Genomic DNA, 24049 nt, shown 5'->3' with positions numbered 1-24049 from the left:
TATGGATTGCATCATCAAACCTGACATCAAAATCAGAGATATTAAATTTATATATTTACTTTTTAGTGATGCTAGATTCATGAATAAATCCACCACATTCAGGACTCTAAATTTAATAACTGCTGCAACATTTTTTTTCCCCTGAACATCAACAGAAAAGAAATAGGAATATGAAGAATATTAACTGCATTCTAATACAGTCAACAATTTCCCTTCAACAAATAAAACATTTGTTATTGTAAAATCATCATATGTGACTTCGTAACTAATCATGTTCGTTTTCACATTTTTTGTTGAGGAGAATGTATGTCTAAATTTGGGAAAATTTGGAGAAAAGAGCAAAGCTAATAATAATAACAAATACCTGTTGGATTTCTGCTACATGGACTGGTTATTACTAACACAATGTTCCAACATAAAATGTACACAAATTCACATGGAGAGAAGAGGCAAGGAATACGAAGAGTCTCATTGACTATGTTATTGTTGATAGCTATGTTTTCTCCCTGGTGCAGGACACCAGAGTGTACAGAGGATTTGAAGTTGGAAGTGATCACCATTTAGTCTTGAGCAGGATAAAATTGAATTTCATATTGAAAAGAAGAACATGTAAGAAAGTTTTAAAGCGAATAAAAGTTGAGCAGCTCTCAGATGTAAATTGTAGACTAAAATACACAAATATTATTGAAAAAAAAATGAAAGAGTTTGAGAACAGGAACCAAACCTTGGAGATTCAGTGGCAAGCCCTGAAGAAAACATTGATTGATTCAGCCAGAGAGGCATGTGGTGAGGTTGTCTGCAAAGATACCAAACTCAGAACTCTGTGGTGGACACAGGAAGTTAAAGAGGCAGTGAAGTAAGCATATCAAAAGTTTCTGGCAAATAAGTCAGCTTGTGCTCTTAGAGAATACAGAGACAAATGTAAGAAAGCTAAACTCTGTGTAAAACTAACTAAACAAAAGTCATGGGAGGACTGGTAAGAACATAGAAAATAAATATCAAGAAGGAGGCAGGATATTCTGGAAGTTGTTGAAGAAGAAGCTCAGAAATGGAGGAAAGAGTGCTTTAAAAGGAATTAGAGATGATAAAGGCAACATAAAAACAGGAGAAAAGATATCCTTGAAGTATGAGTAATTACTTCGAAAAATTGCTAAATGAAACAAGCAGTGATGACTTCACAGTGATAAAAAACACTGATAAGGCATGCAGTCAGGAATACATATTCATTCTTGAAGTTGAAAACATCATCAAAAGTCTGAAATGTGGAAAGGCAGCAGAAGTAGATGATATTCAACCAGAAATGCTGAAGTATGGAGGTATAAAAATCTTAGTGTCTGCACTACATAGTTCAGAAGGCCTGGACAGAGGAATGAATTCCAGATGATTGGAGTAGAGCTCTCATAGTACCCATATATAAAAAAGGGAAATAAAACTGAATGTGAGAATTACAGAGGCATTTCTCTAATGAATGTTAAAGTAAGATATTATTATTATTTCGGGCAACTCCAAGGAGTTGACAGACTCATCGAGGGAGGCCCTAACATCATGTCAAGAACAACTATTCGACATTCACACAGTATCTATCATACCTCACCTTGAACTCATTCACAGTCATAGCACTCACGACAGACTCTGACAGCTTATTCCACTCATTCACAACTCTCCAAGTAAAAAACCTAGCTCTAACACCCCTGCTAACCATATGCTTGCCCACCTTCCATGTATGACCCCAAGTCCTCCCACCACCAATCCTATTCTCAAAAATATCTTCTGGATTAATCTTATAGAAACCCTTCAGTAATTTGAATGTCTCAATCATATCACCCCTTTTCCATCTATCAACCAATTTTTGCAACCCACAAATCTTCAACCTGTTCTCATAAGGGTTATTCCACAGACCTGCTATCATGTTGGTCACTCGTCTCTGTATCCTCTCCACCTCCTCCCCATCAAGAAGAAACCCTGGTGCCCATATCTGGGCACAGTAGTCTAGATGGGGTCTTAATCAAGGCTCGATACAGAGGAACAATAACTTGTTTGTCTCTGTTTGTTAAAGTATTTTTCAGAAGCCAAGTGATTTGATGAGCTGATTTAGCCACTTTTGCGATGTGCCCCCTAAACTTCAACTCCCTATCCACCAAAACTCCCAAATCCCTGGCCTCATCAATCTCCTGGAGTACAGTTCCACCAATGTGATATACTGCTGCTAATCTTTTCACCCCAAAATGCATAACATTACACTTTGCCACATTAAATTGACGTCCATTTTCCTTCTCCCAGTCCTCCAAACTATCCAAATCATCTTGCAAAATTTTGACATCCTGCGCACTCACAATTGCTCTACCCAACTTTGCATCAGCAAACAAGCGAACACTTCCTCTCAGATCCTTTCCTATATCGTTAATGATCAAATTGGATAGTAGTGGTCCAAGAACAGAACCCTGCGGCACACCACTAGTCACAAGCCATCTTTTGGACTCAACTCCTGAATAAACCACTCTCTGGTTTCTCTCCATAACCACCCTTCTATCCATCCCCATCTGCTCCAGTTTACTGATTAGAGTTCCATGTGGTATCCTGTCAAAGGCCTTGGCAAGGTCCAGTAAAATCATTACTCTTATCCAGTTCAGCCATCATTGTGATATAAAACGTGAGCAAGTTACTGAGGCATGATCTACCCTTCACAAAACCATGTTGTCCCCCATACAGTATCCCATTTTCATCTATCCAATCCTGTATTCTTCTCTTGACTAATTTCTCCAAGACCTTGACAATGATTCCTGATATGCTAATTGGTCGGTAATTTACAACAGCAGTCTTGGAACCTCCTGTATGCAGTGGAACTATTTTCCCCTCTTTCCACCCCCTCGGGACTAACCCAGACCCGAGACTCAAATGAAACAAAATGGTAAAGGGTACTGACAATTCTTTAGCCGCTTCACGTACGATAAGAGCTGGTATACCATCCACTCCCACAGATGTATTGACATTGAGGTTTTGCAATAGACTACTCACCTCCACTTCATTCACCACAATTCCCGTATAATCTATTGGTTCATTCATTTCTGCGATGTCACCACCTGGATGATATATTCTTGCAAAGTGCTCGCTCAGTAATTCAACTATATCAACTGATTCAGTTACCTCCCTACCATCAGCATTCTTTAAAATCATTCTGCCATATACGTTTTTTCTTTTACTTGCAACATATCGAAAAAAACTGTTTGGGATTCTCTTTAGCCTGCATAGTCAATATTCTTTCATAATCCTTTTTTGCTTTTCTTACCACATTCGTTACCCTTGTGGCCTGCGCTTTATACCGTTCATGTGCCTGCTGGTTGCCTTTCTCCTTAAATTCCCTCCATAGGTGTTTCTTTTTTTTGCAGCTCAAGCTTAATGGTGTTATTCATCCATTTAACCCCTACTTGATTTATTATTCGGACTATAGGTGATTGTGATAGGTCATAGCTAATGACAAGCACCATGGCATCCCTGGCTGCTTGACTGGTGAAAGTGGAGAAGGGAAGCCAACATGAATTGTGAAGTTCCCAAGGATGCACTATTGGAGTATTTCAACTGTAGAAAGTAGAGTTTAGAGAGATGGTTGAAGAGATCAGAGTTATTAACAGAGTTTGGAGAGCAATAGAGAGGTAGCATATGAAAAGAGATAGGTTGATTTGGTAGAGAAATTTTGAGCCAAAGCAAATTAAACTTTGGGGATTTGAGGTTTTGCATGAATGCACAAAGTACTAGAGGAAAGTAATGTGTAGTTTGGGTAGCTGAGGTTCTGATAGGAATAGCAATTAGTTTGGATCACTGTAGGTGGTGGTATACATCATGGGCAAGAGATAAAAAGACATACATGCATGCACACACACTTGCATATCCACTGCTACTTAACAGGTTCACAAATGTGAAGAAGTATGCAAAGAATCTGGTTGTTTCAGAACAAATGGAAATCAAAGTTCAGCCTCCATTGTGGTGGTGGGAACACCACTTCCATTAGCATTGTACATTTCCAAGGTTTGCTATAAACTCTACAACTATGGATTCTATGGTGAGACTGAAAGATGAACTTTAAAACCTCTCATTTCCATTTTGTATAACTACAATCATTTAGCATGCCTATAATTTTGCTCTGCAACATGAATTCTGAACCTTTGACCCTTAAGCACCCCTTAAGGGGTGCTTAAGGGTCAAAGCTGTATAACTGAGAGGAGACCTCCATATAGCCTTTAAAGGAATGCGGAGAACCGACCAGGGCTTCTGACCTAATGTCCAATCCTTACCTTCTCGTGGTGCACCCTGTTGTGTATCTACTTTGATACTGAACGAACGAGGATGGGCTGGCAATTTGGGATTTAGCCGACCAAATTGTATTCTTATTGGTTAAACCAAAATAAAAAATGACGGTACAACATGACAAAATTTCATGCCGGATGGGGGCGTCGCCTGGTTAAACAAGGCCCCCGTTGTTTTCGCCAGGGAACCAGGGCGAAAAGTCAGCTACTAGAACAAATCTGAAAACAAACCCCAACTCAACATTACCAGAGTTAAAGATTGGTACTATCAACGTAAGAAGCCTGAATGGCAAAGAAATGGAGCTAGCTGAGGAATTAGATAAGTACCAGATCGACATAATAGGGGTGACTGAAACAAAAAAGACCAAAACTGGCGAGATATTTCTGAGCAATAAATACAAAATGTTATATTCAGGCAATGACAATCAAGGAAAAGAAGGAGTAGCCATAGTATTCAACACAAAATACTAGGCTAATCTTCTTGAATGGCAGTCAATCTCAAGTAGAGTAATGTGGGCAAATATGAGAATGGGGAACTGGACAATGAGACTTATTTGTGCCTATGGTCCCACAGAAGGTTCTACTAAGGTAGAAGTGGAGGAATTTTTTGAGGCTTTAGAGAAAGCAACTGACACAATGAAAAAGGAAAAGTTGGTCCTTGTTGGGGATCTGAATACCAGAGTAGGAAATGATTGTGAGATATACAAAAATATTTTGGGAAAATTTGGAGAAAAGAGCAAAGCTAATAATAATGGCAAAAATCTGTTGGATTTCTGCTCAGGACATGGACTGGTTATTACTAACACCATGTTCCAACATAAAAATGTGCACAAATTCACATGCAGAGAAGAGGCAAGGAATAAGAAAAGTCTCATTGACTATGTTATTGTTGATAGTGATGTTTTCTCCCTGGTGCAGGACACCAGAGTGTACAGAGGATTTGAAATTGGAAGTGATCACTATTTAGTCTTGAGCAGGATAAAATTGAATTTCATATTGAAAAGAATAACATGTAAGAAAGTTTTAAAGCGAATAAAAGTTGAGCAGCTCTCAGATGTGAACTGTAGACTAAAATACAGAAAGATTATTGAAAAGAAAATGAAAGAGTTTGAGAACAGGAATCAAACCTTGGAGATTTAGTGGCAAACTCTGAAGAAAACATTGATTGATTCTGCCAGAGAGGCATGTGGTGAGGTTGTGTGCAAGGATAAAAAAATCAGAACTCCCTGGTGGACACAGGAAGTTAAAGAGGCAGTGAAGGAAAAGAAGAAAGCATATCAAAAGTTCCTGGCAAATAAGTCAGCTTTTACTCTTACAGAATATAGAGACAAATGTAAGAAAGCTAAACAGTGTGTAAAACTAGCCAAACAAAAGTCATGGGAGGACTTTGGCAAGAATATAGAAAATAAATATCAAGAAGGTGGCAAAATATTCTGGAGGTTGTTGAAGAAGCTTAGGAATGGAGGAAAGAGTGCTGTAAAAGGAGTTAGAGATGATAAAGGTGACATGAAAACAGGAGAAAAAGATATCCTTGAAGTATGGAGTAATTACTTTGAAAAACTGCTAAATGAAACAAGCAGTGATGACAGCACAGTGATAAAAAACACTGACCAGGCATGCAGTCAGGAATACATATCCATACTTGAAGTAGAAAAAGCCATCAAAGGCTTGAAATGTGGAAAGGCAGCAGGAGTAGATGATATTCGACCAGAAATGCTGAAGTATGGTGGTATAAGAGTCCTACAGTGGCTGCACTGCATAGTTCAGAAAGCCTGGACAGAAGGACGAATTCCCGATGATTGGAGTAGAGCTCTCATAGTACCAATATATAAAAAGGGAAATAAAACTAAATGTGGAAATTACAGAGGTATTTCCCTACTGAGTGTTCCTGGCAAGATCTATGCCAGTATACTTGAGAAACGGTTGAGAAGAATTGTGGAAGAACAAGCTGGATTCAGGCCAAATAGAGGCTGTCAGGATCAGATCTTCACTTTACGACAAATAGTCGAGAAAGCATGGGAATATAACAAAGATCTGTATTTAAGTTTTGTCGATTTGGAAAAGGCATATGACAAGGTGCCAAGAGAGAAGCTATTCAATGCGCTGCAGTTATATGGTGTCAATGGGGCATTATATCAAGCAATATTTAGTCTTTATTTGAGTTGTAATTCAGCAGTTAGAATTGAAGGAAGTACAGGAAGATGGTTTAATGTTAAATCTGGTGTGAGACACGGATGTACATTATCCCCTCTGTTATTCAGTATCTATAAGGATCACATTATGAAGGAAAGTGGTATTAAACCTGATTTCAAAATTGGAGATGTTAATGTCAGCTCTTTGCTTTATGCGGATGATGTTATACTTCTAAATAAATCCGCTACAAGTCTGCAAGATTCTCTGACTAAATTGACTAGCTGTTATAATAGATATGGTATGAAGGTCAGCAATAAAAAGACAAAGACAATGAAAATAGGCAGAATCATTGAAAATGTCAACTGTGTTGTGAATGGAGAACCTGTGGAACAAGTAAAACATTTCAGCTACTTAGGCACGATTTTTACTGAAGATGGTAAATTAAATATAGAAATAGACAACAGAATCAGCAAAGCTGGTATGGTGGGAAGTCAATTGAATAAATTCATATGGAATAAGAAAAAAATTAGTCGGAACACTAAATTAGCTGTATACAAGACAGTGTTCAAACCAGTTTTAACTTATGGATCTGAGAGCCAGGTCAGAAGTAAAACACTTGACCAAAGACTAGTGACCGCAGATATGAGAGTCCTGAGAAAGATTAGAGGCTTGTACAGATGGTATCAATGGCAATATCATATTAAAAATGAGGATATTAGGAAAGAACTTGACATTGTCAGCATCCAGGAATGCATTAGCAGAGCTAATCTCAGGTGGTATGGTCACTTAAATAGAATGGGAGAGGAAAGATTAGCAAAACAAGTGTTCTCTGCCAGGTTGGCATGAAAACGACCCACAGGAAGACCAAGATATAGGTGGATTGATACGGTACAAAGTGCCTTAGACGATAGAAATATAAGATCTGATAATGTTGGAGTCTTGACAAGTAACAGACTGATTTGGAGGAAAATTGTAGATAGGAAGTTAGTAATGATGTAATTTTTTCATGTAGTACTGTCATATCCTGTACACCCTTTGAGGGTACATAGCACGTATTTGATGATGGTGGTGACTATAGGTATACAATCAGCCATTGCTTCATGCAAACACTTCTTAACTGCCTCCCATGCACCATCAACTTCTAGCCCTTGCAGTTGTATATGCCATGGCACTGAACCAATAAAACTCCTAAGCTTGTCATACTTACCAGCACGATAATTCCACATGTACCCTGTCTTAATTGTAAATTCCACACCTTTAGCCACCTCCCAAGATATATGCAAGTATACTTGAGAAACGGTTGAGAAGGATTGTGGAAGAGAAAACTCCTAAGCTTGTCATACTTACCAGCACGATAATTCCACATGTACCCTGTCTTAATTGTAAATTCCACACCTTTAGCCACCTCCCAAGATATATGCAAGTATACTTGAGAAACGGTTGAGAAGGATTGTGGAAGAGAAAACTCCTAAGCTTGTCATACTTACCAGCACGATAATTCCACATGTACCCTGTCTTAATTGTAAATTCCACACCTTTAGCCACCTCCCAAGATATATGCAAGTATATATCTTGGGAGGTTGAGAAGGATTGTGGAAGAGAAGCTTTGTGAAGAACAAGCTGGATTCAGACCAAACATAGGCTGTCAGGATCAGATTTTCACTTTACGACAGATAGTTGAGAAATCATGGGAATATAACAAAGATCTGTATTTCAGTTTTGTAGATCTGGAAAAGGCATATGACAAAGTGTCAAAAAAGAAGCTATTCAAAATGCTACAGTTATAGGGTGTCAATGGGGCATTATATCAAGCAATACTTAGTCTTTATTTGAGTTGTAAGTCAGCAGTTAGAATTGAAGGAAATACAGGAAGATGGTTTAATGTTAAATCTGGTGTGAGACAAGGATGTACATTATCCCCTCTGTTATTCATTATCTATATGGATCACATTATGAAGGAAAGTGGTATTAAACCTGATATCAAAATTGGAGATGTTAATATCAGCTCTTTGCTTTATGCGGATGATGTTATATTTCTAAATAAATCCGCTACAAGTCTACAATATTCCCTGGCTAAATAGAATGACTATTTTAATAGATATGGTATGAAGGTCAGCATTCGAAAGACGAAGAAATGAAAATAGGTAGAAACATTGAAAATATCAACTGCATTGTGAATGGAGAACCTATAGAATAAGTAAACATTTCAGCTACTTAGGCACGATTTTTAGTGAAGATGGTAAATTAATTAATGGAGATACATGACAGAGTCAACAAAGCTGGTATGGTAAGGAAGTCAACTGAATAAATTTATATGGAATAAGAGAGAAATTAGCCAAAACACTAAATTAGCTATATAAAAGACAGTGTTCAAACCAATTTTAACTTATGGATCTGAGAGTTGGGTCAGAAGGAAAACACTTGACCAAAGAATACAGACTGCAGATATGGGAGTCCTGAGAAAGATTAGAGGCATGAACAGATCGCATCAATAGCAATATCATATTAAAAACAAGGATATTAGGAAAGAACTTGACATTGTCAGCATCCAGGAATGTATTAGCAGAGCTAATATCAGGTGATATGGTAATTTAAATGGAAAATGTACACAAATTCACATGGAGAGAAGAGGCAAGGAATACGAAGAGTCTCATTGACTATGTTATTGTTGATAGTTATGTTTTCTCCCTGGAGCAGAAAAGAAATTGTCAGCATCCAGGAATGTATTAGCAGAGCTAATATCAGGTGGTATGGTCATTTAAATAGAATGGGAGAGGAAAGATTAACCAAACAGTGTTCTCTGCCAGGTTGATAGGAAAAAGACCCAGAGGAAGACCAAGATATAGGTAGATTGATACAGTAAAAAGTGCCTTAAAAGACAGAAATATAAGATCTGATAATATTGGAGTCTTGACAGGTAACAGACTGATTTGGAAGAAAATTGTAGATAGGATGTTAGTAATGATGTAAATTTTTCATGTAGTACTATCATATCCTGTACACCCCTTGAGGGTATATATATCAAGAATTTGATGATGAGAATGTACTCAGCGAAATGTTAAATTTTGACTGAAATAATCTTTTCTGTAATAATATTGTAGAGAGTCTTTGTTAAAATAATGTGGCTCATGACATCATCATAGAATGATATTAACTCGTTAAATCAGAAAGTCTAATTGTAAAAATAGTGAAGAATTCCAGGAATTGTCATAGATGGAAATTTCCAAAGAAGCACGAAGAATGACGTCGTTATATCCAAAGTCAATATGTGACCATAGTTACCATGGATAAAGAATTCCAAATATGCATGGAAGAATGACGTCATCATTTTGAAAGATCAATACTTGACCATAGTTGCCATGGATAAAGAATTCCAAAGAAGTGCAAAGAATGATGTCAGCATGTCAGAAGGTCAATATGTGACACTCACGCATGCACATAACAGAGGTCTGGGCCTGTATAAGGCAAGTAATGGGAAGGAATTTTGTCTTGGGATTTTTTAAGCCTTCTCTTACCTGGGTTCACTGTCACACGAGTTTGTTGCCAGGAAGTGAAAGAGAAGCATCATAGGTTCTGAAGTCTTCTACCTGGATTCACCACCATGTGAGAATTATTCTGTTGATCATCTCAAAAGGAAGGAGCTGTGCATCACCACCATATTAAGGGGTCCTATAGTGCATTGCATATTCGACAACTCCGACAAAGAAGAAATTTAGCAAGAAAACAGGAATGAGTCAGCAAGCAGGAAGAATGACAAGAGCAGGATGTTTGAACAAAAGGTTAATGTGAAAGACTGTGTGCTGAACAAGATTTGTAAATAGTTATAATACTGAACAAGAATGTATGTCAAGTGTCTATGTTTATGAGATAATGTATAATAATGTTAAATTAGACATAAACAAGATTTGCCTCATATTCAGTCAATGTTATGCTATTCTCAATTTAGCAAACTGAGAATAGCAAGAGAATTGTAATGACATTGTATATATACCGTATTTTCCGGTGTATACGACGCACTTTTTTACCTTAAAAATTCATCTTAAAAATGGGGTGCATCTTATATAATGAATGTAAAGATTGTTTCCTCTTTTCAAAGTCATACGCACTCCCTTTTATGTTCCAAGATCTTTGTAGGCGGTTAATGGTGCAATCAAATTGATGCGTGACCTTCACGTGACTTCTAGCATGTCATTGACTAAGAACGGGGAGTCCCTATTCAAGTTTCATAATATCTTATCTGAGTAATCAGTATTGAGTTGATGTGTTGAGATATTTTGTGTTCAGTTTGATATTTCTCCGTAGATTTTAGTGAAGGAAAAAAACAGGCAACATTCATATACTTCAAGTTACAAATTGCAGGTTGTAAAATATGCGGAAGAACACAGGAATAGGGAAGCTGAAAGACATTTTGGACCTCCACCTACAGAAAAAATTATTAGAACTTGGCATAGTCAGAAGGAGATTTTGTACAATTTCGTAATGAAAAGCGCTTGGAATGTGGAAAAATTGCGAAGTGGCCAGAACTAGAGACTGAAGTTTTGAAATTGGTGCAAGAAAATCGGCAAAATGGCATTGCATTTCAACAAAAATGATTCGTACACATGCAGTCAAAGTAGCCTGTGAGGTTTTTTTCCAGAAAATTGTATTAAATGTCTTGGGTGCATCTTATACATAGGAGCGTTTTATATACCGGAAAATATGGTACACACACACACGCGCACACACACACACACACACACACACACACACACACACACACACACACACACACACACACACACAGTATATGAAAGTGAATCTTTCTGTAAATATCTCCTTTTGACTTAATTAAATGGTTTGTGAACAACACATTGAACTGATTCTGTCAATGCACTATCCTAAAAATATCAAACCTGCATAAGATAGAAGTTTATATGATTTATATTTAAGCCACAACTAGTTTAGAGTAAGAATAATATAAGTGGGGAATACAAACCACATCTGCTTTGTCTTTGGTTTAAGATCTTATAATCTCACACTCAATATATAGTCTAACTGGCACAGTCGTTAAACAAATAAATTTGTTAGACTTGTGAGAAATAAGATATAGTAGATATAGATAAATGGCAGTCCATAACATGGGCAGTCAACCATTCTCGAAATTCACAATAATTAGACAGAAAGACAAAGCAGGGTAGTAAGAATTACCTAGTAGGATACAGCCTATATAAATATTACAAATGCTGCAAACAACGAGATTGAACGTATAACATACATTAACATTATTTAGGTAGAGTTTTTAGTGAAGATAGCAATTAAACACATAATAGAATAAGCAAAGCTAATTGTTGTGGGAAACCAGTTTAATACATATATATATATATATATATATATATATATATATGGAATAAGAGAAATTAGCCAAAATTCTAAACCAGCAGAATACAAGACAATGCTTAAACTGATTTGAACTTATGGATCTGTGAGACAGATTAGCAAATGAAATAGTTGATCAAAGACTAGACCACAGATATGAGAATTTTGAGAAAGAATAGGAGAGTGAATAAATAGATGGCATCAATGGTAGAATTATAAAAAATATTAACTTTTTTTATTATTATTACGTGACACTTCCAGGGAGTCCAAAGACTCATCGAGGGAGGGGCATCTACTCTACAACTGTCTCCACCACTCAACACCATCTACCACCGACCACCACGACTAATATTTTCTCAGACAATCACAAACATACATGCCCACGGCGGGATTCGAAACCGCAGCCTTTTGGCTGGTGAGCGGATACGCTAACCACTCAGCCAACCAGGCCGACTTTACATTCTTAGGATTCAAGAATGGGTAAGAAACTAATCTAAAGTGTCATAAAGTTAGTTCATGTATGGTTACCTAAAACATCATGCAAGAGGAAACGTTAGTAGTTTAACAGGTGTCTCATGGCAGGAAAAAAATCCAGAGGAAAACCAATATTCAGATGGAATGATTCAGTTTATTGCCTTAGCTGAAATATGAAATCTGGCAATCGGTCTTAAAAAATAACACGTTAATTTTGAAGAAAACTGTCAATAGGAAGCTAGTAATAATACAAACTTAATCACGTAGGGCTATATACACTCCTATAAAATTATTGAACTTATACACTGCACATCATTATATATACAGTCGGGTCTCTTTTTATGCAGTAGATATGTTCCACAGAAAACCACATATAAAAAATCGCACAAAAAAGACCTAATTTATATTGAAAAATTAGGGATACATTCCATAATTTTCTAAAACCACATAAAACCGAAGCAACGAATTAAAATAAATCTAAAATTCAGGAAAAGAAGAATGTCTAAGTTTGTTTTAAAGCTTTATTCATTTAATTTTATTGAAAAATAACAATTTTTTTTGACATTTTTTCATCAGAATTATAGTTGCTATTTAACAATATTCGGCAACGTTTGCGAACTGGTGCGAAATCACTTTTATCAGCAGAAGAGATAGTCAGCTCATCAGATCTGTATGGTAAAGGCAATGGTCCTTCACAAACAGAATTAGCTTCACATTTGTTCTGTGCTGATTTTTTTTTTCTGAGAATGTAATCAATGATTAAACTTTGCAATGATGATTTTACTAATTTTTTATACAGCTTGCGATATCCAGACATAGAGTTCTTCAGCTCAATTTAAAGGCTGTTCAGAATTTGTGTCATTAACAAGTAAATGATTTTCCGATTTATTGCACAGTTCAAGACCACCTTGAATTATATTTGCAGTGAGGGGGACAGGTTTTTTCTTCTGCTTCACTATCATTTTCTGGATCTTTGATGATATCTAAAATTAATCAATATCCAATAATATCATTGTCACTTAAGGCATTATCCGCAAGCAATTTGTCTACATCATTCTGGCTAAATGTATCAAAACCTTCTCCACCAATTTCATGTGCCAAAATAATGATTTCAGCTGATAATGTAGATGTTTGAATAGTTGCACTGTTCAGTCCAAAATAGAAAATTTTTTCCAAATGTCAGTTACTGTTAATGATTCATTTCTAGTTTATCCAATATAAATTTAAAAGTGTGCTTAATGTAATATTTTTTAAAAATAGCAATTATGACTTGATCTAATGGCTGAATAATGCGTGTTTTTTCCATCCAATATTGGGTGGAAAAAACACTACCTGCACATTTGGATGTTCTAAATGCAGATGACTTGGTGCATTTTCAACTATTAATAAAACTTTAAAATCAAGAGCTTTTTGCTTCATATATGTTTCCACTTCTGGTACAAAGCAATGATTGAACCATTCAGTAAATACAGCAGTTGTTACCCAGGTCTTTGTATTAGCCATCCAACGTACCAGCAACTGTTTTAGATCTTTGCCTTTTAGAGCACGTGGTCTTAGAGATTGATTTACTAAGAGGGGTTTCAACATTCGATCCCCTGTTGCATTGCTACAAAGTAACAACATTACTCGATCTTTGCTTGCTTTAAACCCACTTTCTTTTTTCTCAGACTTTGCGATGCAAGTTCAATTAGGCATTTTCTTCCAAAACAATCCTGTTTCGTCAGCGTTAAATACTTGATCGGGATAATATCCACCATCTTCAATAATTTTGGCTAACTTCTCTTGAAAATTTTTGGCTGCTGCTTCATCTGTTGCTGCAACCTCGCCTGTAATCTTCATGTAATGAAGTACATTTTTAAAAAACCGGTTAGCCATCCTTTGCTAGCTGAAAATTCTTTATCAGCCTGGGAAGCGGAAGTAGATAGCTCCATTTGCTTCATCTGTTCATAAAACTGAAGAGCTTTTTGTTTAATTAAATAACCACTTATAGGAATTCTTCTTTGAGTTTATTCTTCAATCCAAATTACGAGCGCTCATTCTTTTTTCTAATAGCATCTCTTGAGTACGATGATAATTTGGCACTTAGTTTTGTGCCAGAAATGACAGATTTTCTTATTGTGACTTCATTCTTTTTAATTGCTCTTATAGTGGATTTGCCTAAATTAAAATGTTTACCAATTGCCGTAGATCCCTCTCCTTTTGCTAAGCGACCTAAAATTGCAATTTTCATTTCCAAAGAAAAGCAATTTCTTTGGTGCTTTTTTTCTCCATTGGGCCAAATTAAATCTTTAAAATAAAAATTACAAAATTTAGACTTACAATAATGAAAAGACGAACACTTACTCACGTGCAAAATTAAACTTCGCTGACACTCACTGCTTACACATTACTCATGTTACGCCAGAATGTGCTGCAACATGCTCTTCATTATGTACAACGGTACGTAAGTTTTGAAGTTATGCACCGCATAAAAAGAGACCTGAGTGTGTATATGTATTTTTTTTTAATAAGTTCAATCATTTTACACATTTTTAGAAGATCTCTTTAGCATTTCTTGGTATGGAACAAGCTTTTCATATTTAATGAATTGAAATATTTTGTGTTGATGTTCGCTCATTTCTGTAATTTTCTTTCTTATTAGGATGTAATTATATGGCTGCAAAAACTGCAGGATGTGGTGGGAACAGACTTCAATGAAGATCAAGTTAAACAATTTGTTTTGGAAACACTGAAATCTGGTCAGGTAAAGATAACATAATTCATGATCATTACAGGAAATGTCTGCTGATATTACTGCTGATTCTCACTATAACAACTTGGAGGGAAGGGAGGACTAGAATAATTTGTTATAGTGGATAGTTTGCTATACAGCAGGGGGTGTTCAACTCATCAGTTGCGATCGATTTTTGGTCAATCTCTTGTGTATTCCTCCTTACTTACAAATTTAATTAAAACTGAAAACATAAAATTTTATTCATCATTATTTTGTATTATTTTTAATTTGCTTTAAGTGTATTGCTATTGCTTATTTATTTTTCGTTAAAATTGTCAAATCAGTAATTTTCTTATAAGTCTAAGTAAATGAATTAATTTGGATCAGTGGAAGTCAAACAGCGAGCCGAGTGAATACGATTATAAGCAAAGTGTAAGAACGCTATTGTAGCTTAAATATTAAATATTCCAAAGCACATTACAGCGATTTTTTACTTAGGTCAAGTCCCGTGTGAATATTGTAAAAAAAATAAACTTTGTTTCAGTATAGTTTGTATTAGATGTTTTTGTAAATAATTCTTTTCAAGCTAACTGTATATATTGCTTTAATAAGAATATGCTAGAGTTTTAAAAACAAAGGCAATGTTTTTGTCGCCGAAACTGTACATGGCGGCATTAGAAAGATTGTTATTGAAACTTGTATGTATGAGAAAGGCTTGCAGGCTCTAAGTGTAAACATCTCCAAAGTCAGTCAGAAAGAGTTCAAACAACTTTCCGATGGCTGGCAACTTACAATCAAAAGAAAGCAGAGGAGAACAAAAGGTGTGCTGAACTTGAAACTTAAGATGAAAGACTCATACCGATTCTTTTGGGGGTTGCCAAACCTCATGCAAAGTCTCAGAGGAGGCCTAATAAAAAGGGACTGAAGCAAGTAGAAGGGGTTCTGGTTCCAGAATTGCTTCAGAGAGACTGCCTGGATCCACGCGGCTTGAGAGGGAGTTTCCCGCTTCCAGAAAGGAGCTTCTCGGTTCGAGACGTTGCTAGAGAGACTTCTTCTAGGCTGCAGACTAGGTTTCAAATTGCCGAATTCCACTTGCTGGAGAAAAGTTTCCAGGCCAGGTTAATGTCAGACGTTCACCAGTGTGTTGCATTTTCATTACAATTTGATGAATCAAATGACTTCACTGATATTGCTCAGTTAATGGTATTTATTCGCATGGTATTTCAAGTTATTCAAGTAAAGAACTTTTGAAAATTATACCATTATTGGGAAGGACTGGGGAAGAAGACATTTTTTCGGCATTTGATGAATTTGTGAAACAACACAAACTTCCGCTTTTTAAACTTGTGTCTATTACTATTGATGGTGCTCCTGCAATGATAGGTAATAAATCAGGCTTCATTTCATTATGTAAAAACGATGACAAATATCCAGATTTTTTTAACGTACCACTGTATTATTCACCAACAAGTACTGTGTAGTAAAAGATTAAACACAAAAGATGTTTTGGATATTACATTTAAAATTATAAATTCTGTTCGAGGAAAAGCCCTGAAACGGCAGTTATTTAAGAAAAATTTTTATATCATTAATTAATACAAGAAATCTTTCTAACAATAATGTTTGCTGGCTCAGCAGAAGTCAATTTTTAGAAAGATTTCTTGTATTAATTAACAATATAAAAAATTTTCTTGATGAAAAAGGAGATATTTATCCACAATTGAGTGATAAAAGATGGTTGTTACACTTATCATTTTTAGTAGATTTCTGTACGAAATTAAGCAATTTAAATTTAGAGTTACACGGTAGAGATAAAAATTTAATTGACATGTTAAGTTCAATAAAAACTTTCCAACAATACTTACTTTTATTAAAGAAAAATATAAATGACCGCGAATTTAGACATCTCCCATATTTATTAAAATTTTTTGAACAAAATCAAGAAATGCTTCGCTATGATTTAAAAGAATTTATTCGTGAAATAGAATTAGTTGAGGAAGAAATAAATTCAAGATTTAAAGATTTTAGTAAAACTGAAATGATTGTATCTTTTATCAATAATCCATTTCAAGAAAACTTGAACATCACAGAAATTTCAAATAAAATTAGTGGGCTGTTTGATATAAACCAAGCTGAAGTAGAACTTGAGATAATAAACATTCAGAATAGTGTACATTTAAAATCAATAAACAATGAAGTCATTTGGAAGTATGCACATGAAAAATTCCCAATATTAACTGATATTGCGCGAAAAATTCTGTCGTGTTTCGGATCGACATACTTGTCAGAATCTGCTTTTTCAAATATGACCATCATAAAAAATCAATTAAGAAACCAAATTACAAATGATCATTTGGATGATTGTCTGCGATTGGCCACTTCTTCATATCAACTTGACTATGAAAATATTGTGAGGTCCAAACAATTCCAAATTTTACATTAACTTTTTTTTTTTAATCAACCAACATTTCCTGTAACTTGTGAGTTTGTAATCAATCTGTTGTTTTTCCTAACTTTGGTTTTCCAAAATAGAGAAATAAATATTTTATTCCAGTATATATATACAGGGTGTTCGGGATAAATTTGACATATTTATAATTAATTATATTTTTCCGTAAGTTACATGTATTAACACACACTTCTCTTCATTTAAAAGTTTGGACCCTTCTTCATTCATATACAAGATGTCAGAAAGGATGGATAGCTGGAACCCACCTGAATCATGGAAGAGAATAACTTGTATCATGATGATTCGTGCCCGCCATCAAAATAAGGATATTACGACTGCTGCCCAATGCTCCTTGAATACAGTAAAAACAATCAGGCATGAACTAGAGACTTGCAATGGTGACTACGAGGATGTAGCAAGAAGAAAGATCCCTAGCAGACGATCTGATTGCGTTCGTACAGCAGAATTCCTCGCAAATCTGCAGGAACAGGTGTTGAAGAACCCTGGCATTGGAATTCGGGCTTTGTTCGTGGAGTTGCTAACTGTAGTCAAGCCCTGGATAACAAGGGTAGCCAATGGTAGGCCGTATGTATGGCAGCAGGATTCGGCCCCTTGCCACACCTCTGGGAAAAGTCAAAAATGGTTGTCTGAAAATTTCTACGACTTCACCAGTCCAAATGTTTGGCCTCCAAACTCCCCAGACCTTAACCCCATGGATTATTTTGTATGGGGCGCAGTTGAAAAAGACACCAATCGCACTTCCAGTAATACAAAAGCCCAGTTAATGGATAAAATTAAAACAGTTTTTGCGGCCCTTCCCAGGGAGACTGTAGCATCAGCTTGTTCGAGGTTCCGAAGCAGAATTGAAGCTGTGATCGATGCTAATGGTGGTTATTTTGAGTAAATCTTGTTGATAGTATTGTAATTAACTCTGCCTGTAATGTTTTTTTGTCAATTCATTAAATTTAATAGATACAAAGAAGATTTTCTTTTTCCTTACGAAACTGTCAAATTTATCCCGAACACCCTGTATATATATATATATATATATATTTTTTTTTTTTTTTTTTTTTTTTTTTGTATTAAAATAATTAAAAGTGATAAATTAATTTTTAAATACACAAAGTTTTTAGTTGTGTGGCTTTTTTTTTAGTTGTTTATTTGTGCGTAATCAGATATCAGGTTGGGGGAATGTGATCTATAAGAGAGTAGATCGCCGAACAACTTATATATAAGAGAGTAGATCGCCAAATAACTTTTTATATAAAAATAGCTCGCATAGTAAAAAAAGGTTGAACACCACTGCTATACTGAATGGCATTGTGCCCATTGCGCTTTGATTAGGACTTTTTCAGCAATTTGTTATAGTGAACAAGTAGTACTTGCTATAGTGAGAGTGGCTTATAATGTGTATCTTATAGCAATGTCATCTGTTTATAACATTTCAACATAATTTTTACCAGTTTAGTTCTCTGAACACTTAATCTTTATTGTCAAAGTTAACAGAGATTTCTGATGTACTTTTGTTGATTCAGCCATCTTACCATTGCAGGAAGTGCTGAAATAATGAGAATGTTTGAAAATAATAAACTGGATGATTGGCTGCTAGGTTTTGTAAATCACTGAATTTTATTTAGACCAAAAGGGAATGAATAAGTGTCTCTGCACATATGTGTTTTAGCAAGCTTCACCTGTTAATAAAATTAGTTTTATAGAATAGACATTCCCTATAATCAACTCACTTAACATAACAAACTTTGCACTACTGTGAAATACTTCATTATAGCATAAGGTTTCACAAACTGAATTTAGGGGAAGTGCATCTCCAGTCTCACTAGACAGATTCTCAAGAAAAAAATACCCAAGAAAGCATTATCAGTGCTACTAGAAATATATAATCAATTTCCTGATATGTACTCTCAAGGGTTTACAGGATACTATGCTAGTACTGCATGATTAAGTTTATGTCCTCCAAATTAGTTTCTCACTTGTCAACACTCTGATATTGTCATAAGTTTTATTTCTGTCTTCGATGGCACTTACTATTGCATCAATCCACTTAGATCTCAGTTTCTATCTCTGGATTTTTTTTCCCCTCTCTACCAATATTGGCATCAAATACCTGTTTTGCTAACCTTTCCACTCTCGTTCTGTTTAAGTGATCTGAAATTGACTCTGGCATTGGCTCAGCTCACACATGCCTTAATGCTAACAATGCCAAGTTCCTTTTTAATATCTTCATTATTTATAAGATTCTGCCATTGTTACCATCCATTCACTCCCTTAATCGTTCTCAGAACTCTCATATATATTGTTTCTTTTCTTTGATCAAGTGTTTTATTTCTAATCCAACTCTCAGTCCCATAAGTTAAAATTGGTTGCTGGTATACTGTTTCGGCTAATTTCTCTCTTATTCCATATAAATCTATTTACCTGGCTCCCCTCTGACATACCAGCTTTGCTGATTCTATTGTCTATTTCTATCTAATTTGCCATCTTCAATAAAAAAATATGCCTAAATAGCTAAAATATTTTACTTTTTGATAGGTTCTCCATTTAGAATGCAGTTGATGTTCTAAATGTTCATGTCTATTTCCATAGGCTTTGTCTTTTTTTTTTATTATTATTGCTGATTTTCATACCAAATTTATTACAGCAGTTATTCAGTTTAGTTAAGGAATCCTGCAGAGTTGTACTCATTTTATTGTATATCATCAGCATAAAGTAAAGCTGAGATTTACATCTCCAATTTCAATATCAGGTCTAATGTCACATTTCCTTCATAATTAAACTATCTTCTTGTACTATCTCTTTCAATTCTAAGTGATAACCTACAATTCAAATACAGAGTATGCATTGCTTTGAGTAAGATTCCACTTACCTATATAATTGTAGCATTTTGGAAAGCTTTGTCTTGGCACTTTGTCACGTGGTTTTTCTTGGTCTACAAACTTATATTCATATCCTTATATTCCTATGATTATAATGATCTGATTTTCACTTTATGACAAATAGTTAAGAAATTATGAGAATGTAACAGGTATCTGAATCTAAGTTCATAGATTTGGAAAAAGCATATCTGGAACATTTTGGTAGGGAAATTCCTATAATTCTCACATGATCATCATCAAATTCCTGATATATACCCTATAGGGTTGTACAGGATATGATAGTACTACATGAAAAATTACATCATTACTAACTTCCTATCTACAATTTTCCTCCAAATCAGTCTGATACCTCTCAAGACTCCAACATTATCAGATCTTATATTTCTGTTTTCTAAGGTAGTGCTTCCCAAACTTATGGATGTCAAGGCCCCCTGTGGAAAAATTAAAATATTACACAGCCCCCATCGGGGAAAAAAATCATAATACGGACATTTATTATAATATTTATTGTATTTATATTCAATACAATTTATATTCAAGATTTTATCATCATCAAATTCCTAACATGTACCCTCAAGGGATGTACAGGATATGATAGTACTACATGAAAAATTTACATCATTTCTAACTTCCTATCTACAATTTTCCTCCAAATCAGTCTGTTACTTGTCAAGACTCCAACATTATCAGATCTTATATTTCTATCGTCTAAGGCACTTTGTACCGTATCAATCCACCTATATCTTGGTCTTCCTGTGGGTCGTTTTCCTGCCAACCTGGCAGAGAACACTTGTTTTGCTAATCTTTCTTCGCCCATTCTGTTTAAGTGACCATACCACCTGAGATTAGCTCTGCTAATGCATTCCTGGATGCTCACAATGTCAAGTTCTTCCCTAATATCCTCGTTTTTAATATGATATTGTCATTGATGCCATCTGTTCACGCCTCTAATCTTTCTCAGGAATCTTATACCTGCGGTCTCTAGTCTTTAGTCAAGACTAGAGACCGCAGTGTTCCGACTAATTTCTCTCTTATTCCATATGAATTTATTCAGTTGACTTCCCACCATACCAGCTTTGTTGATTCTGTTGTCTATTTCTATATTGAATTTACCATCTCCACTAAAAATCGTGCCTAAGTAGCTGAAATGTTTTACTTGTTCCACAGTTTCTCCATTCACAACACAGTTGACATTTTCAATGATTTTGATTATTTTCATTGTCTTTGTCTTTTTATTGCTGACCTTCATACCATATCTATTACAACATTTATTCAATTTAGTCAGGGAATCTTGCAAACTTGTAGCGGATTTATTTAGAAGTATAACATCGTCCGCATAAAGCAGAGCTGACATTAACATCTCCAATTTTGATATCATGTTTAGTACCACTTTCCTTCATAATGTGATCCATATAGATAATGAATAACAGAGGGGATAATGTTCATCCTTGTCTGCACCAGTTTAACATTAAACCATCTTCCTGTACTTCCTTCAATTCTAACTGCTGACTTACAACTCAAATAAAGACCAAGTATTGCTTGATACAATGCTCCATTGACACCATATAACTACAGCGTATTGAATAGCTTCTCTCTTGGCACCTTGTCATATGCCTTTTCCAAACGACAAAACTTAAATACAGATCTTTGTTATATTCCCATGCTGTCTCAACTATTTGTCGTAAAGTGAAGATCTGATCCTGACAGCCTCTATTTGCCCTGAATCCAGCTTGTTCTTCACCAAGCTTTTCTTCCACAATTCTTCTCAACTGTTTCTCAATTATACTTGCATAGATCTTGCTAGGAACACTCAGTAGGGAGATACCTCTGTAATTCTCACATTCAGTTTTATTTTTATTTTTATTTTATTTTTATATATGGGTACTATTAGAGCTCTACTCCAATCATCGCGAATTCGTCTCTCTGTCCCGGCTTTCTGAACTATGCAGTGCAGCCGCTGTAAGACTTTTATACCACCATACTTCAGCATTTCTGGTCAAATATCATCTACTCCTGCTGCCTTTCTGCATTTCAAGCCTTTGATGGTTTTTTCTACTTCAAGTATGGATATGTATTCCTGGCTGTATGCCTGTTGAGTTTTTTTTACCACTCTGCTATCACTGCTTGTTTCATTTAGCAATTTTTCGAATTAATTACTCCATACTTCAAGGATATCTTTTTTCTCCTGTTTTGATGTCACCTTTATCATCTCTAACTCCTTTTACAGCACTCTTGTGCTTCTTATCAATACCTTTGAAATGAAACTTATATGAATAAGCATATATTTACTAATATTCATTAAGCACCGAAATACTCAAGAAGCGAAATCTGTGAACCAACACCAATGTGTGATTTTTTTCCATTAAAATATAAAAAAGAACAAAAAAGAAATAATAAAAATTAAATGTTCTTCTTTTAAGATTAAAAAAAATCTACTTAGTCATAAAACATTTTGAATTTGTTTTCATTATTTCACGGCCCCCTCAACTAACGGTCCCAAAAGGGGGCGTGTCCCACAGTTTGGGAAGCGCTTTTCTAAGGGACTTTTTACTGTATCAATCTACCTATATTGATCTTCCTCTGGGTCTTTTTCGTGCCAACCTGGCAGAGAACACTTGGTTTGCTAATCTTTCCTCTCCCATTCTGTTCAAGTGATTATACCACCTGAGATTAGCTCTGCTAACACATTCCTGGATGCTAACAATGTCAAGTTCTTTCCTAATATCCTCATTTTTAATATGATATTGCCATTAATGCAATTTGTACATGCCCCTAATCTTTCTCAGGACTCTCATATATGCAGTCTGTATTCTTTGGTCAATTGTTTTACTTTTGACCCAACTCTCAGATTCATAAGTTAAAATTGGTTTGAATACTGTCGTTTATGCAGCTAATTTAGTGTTTTGTCTAATTTCTCTTATTCCATATGAATTTATTCAGTTGACTTCCCACCATACCATTTTTGTTGATTCTGTTGTCTATTTCCATATTTAATTTACCATCTTCACTAAAACTCATGCCTAAGTAGCTGAAATGTTTTGCTTGTTCTATAAGTTCAATGCAGTTGATATTTTCAATGTTTCTGCCTATTTCAATGTTTATGATCCATGTAGATAATGAATAACAGAGGGGATAATGTACATCCTTGTTCTGACACAAGATTTAACATTAAACCATCTTCCTGCTTCCTTCAATTCTAACTGTTGACTTACAATTCAAATAAAGACTAAGTATTACTTGATATAATGTCCCATTGACACTATATAACTGTAGTGTTTTGAATAGCTTCTATTTTGGCACCTTTTTATATGCCTTTTCCATATCTACAAAACTGAAATACAGATAAATTTAGTTTAATCCTTTATCCAAGTGTGAGCAAACAAAGTTTGCGCTTGAAAATATCTTCAGGACTGGGATAAGGCAGTACAACACCGGGCAACTCGTAGCAAAGGTGGACCAAGCTAACATCACTCCTGTCTCAGTATCTCCCATAATGCAAAACACATCTCCTTGCAGATATGTATAATGTTATGCATTAAGGGAAGGGCTACTACACAGACTAGTTTTGACCTATATTGAGATCTTTTCAGTGGGAGCCAGGCCAAGAAGTGGAGATACCAGGCAGAAGGAATGGCGAGGTCATCTTTACCTATAGGAATTGCCAAAAGGTGTGCCACCTTTTTATTAAATTACTCTGGATTTAGAGAAAGATGTTGAAATTTTATTTTTCACT

General features: G+C 35.4%; 1 protein-coding gene across 2 annotated transcripts in view; it reads left to right on the top strand.

The window, feature by feature from the left end:
* Positions 1-24049, top strand: part of LOC150100397 (putative citrate synthase 2, mitochondrial) — a 144781-nt gene that overhangs the window by 95252 nt on the left and 25480 nt on the right. For both annotated transcript variants that reach the window (XM_090402917.1, XM_090402916.1), the window contains exon 8: positions 14905-15006. In XM_090402917.1, coding sequence (XP_090259043.1) covers positions 14905-15006 — 102 coding nt within the window. The remainder of the gene's footprint in view (positions 1-14904; positions 15007-24049) is intronic.

This window comes from Typopeltis vanoorti, chromosome 13 (genome assembly GCF_054136105.1).
Source record: "Typopeltis vanoorti isolate ZY-2024b chromosome 13, IOZ_Tvanoo_1.0, whole genome shotgun sequence".
In the NCBI taxonomy this organism is placed as follows: Eukaryota; Metazoa; Arthropoda; class Arachnida; order Uropygi; family Thelyphonidae; genus Typopeltis; species Typopeltis vanoorti.
The sequence above is the reverse complement of the archived record's forward strand: the minus strand, read 5'-3'. Positions and strand labels throughout refer to the sequence as shown.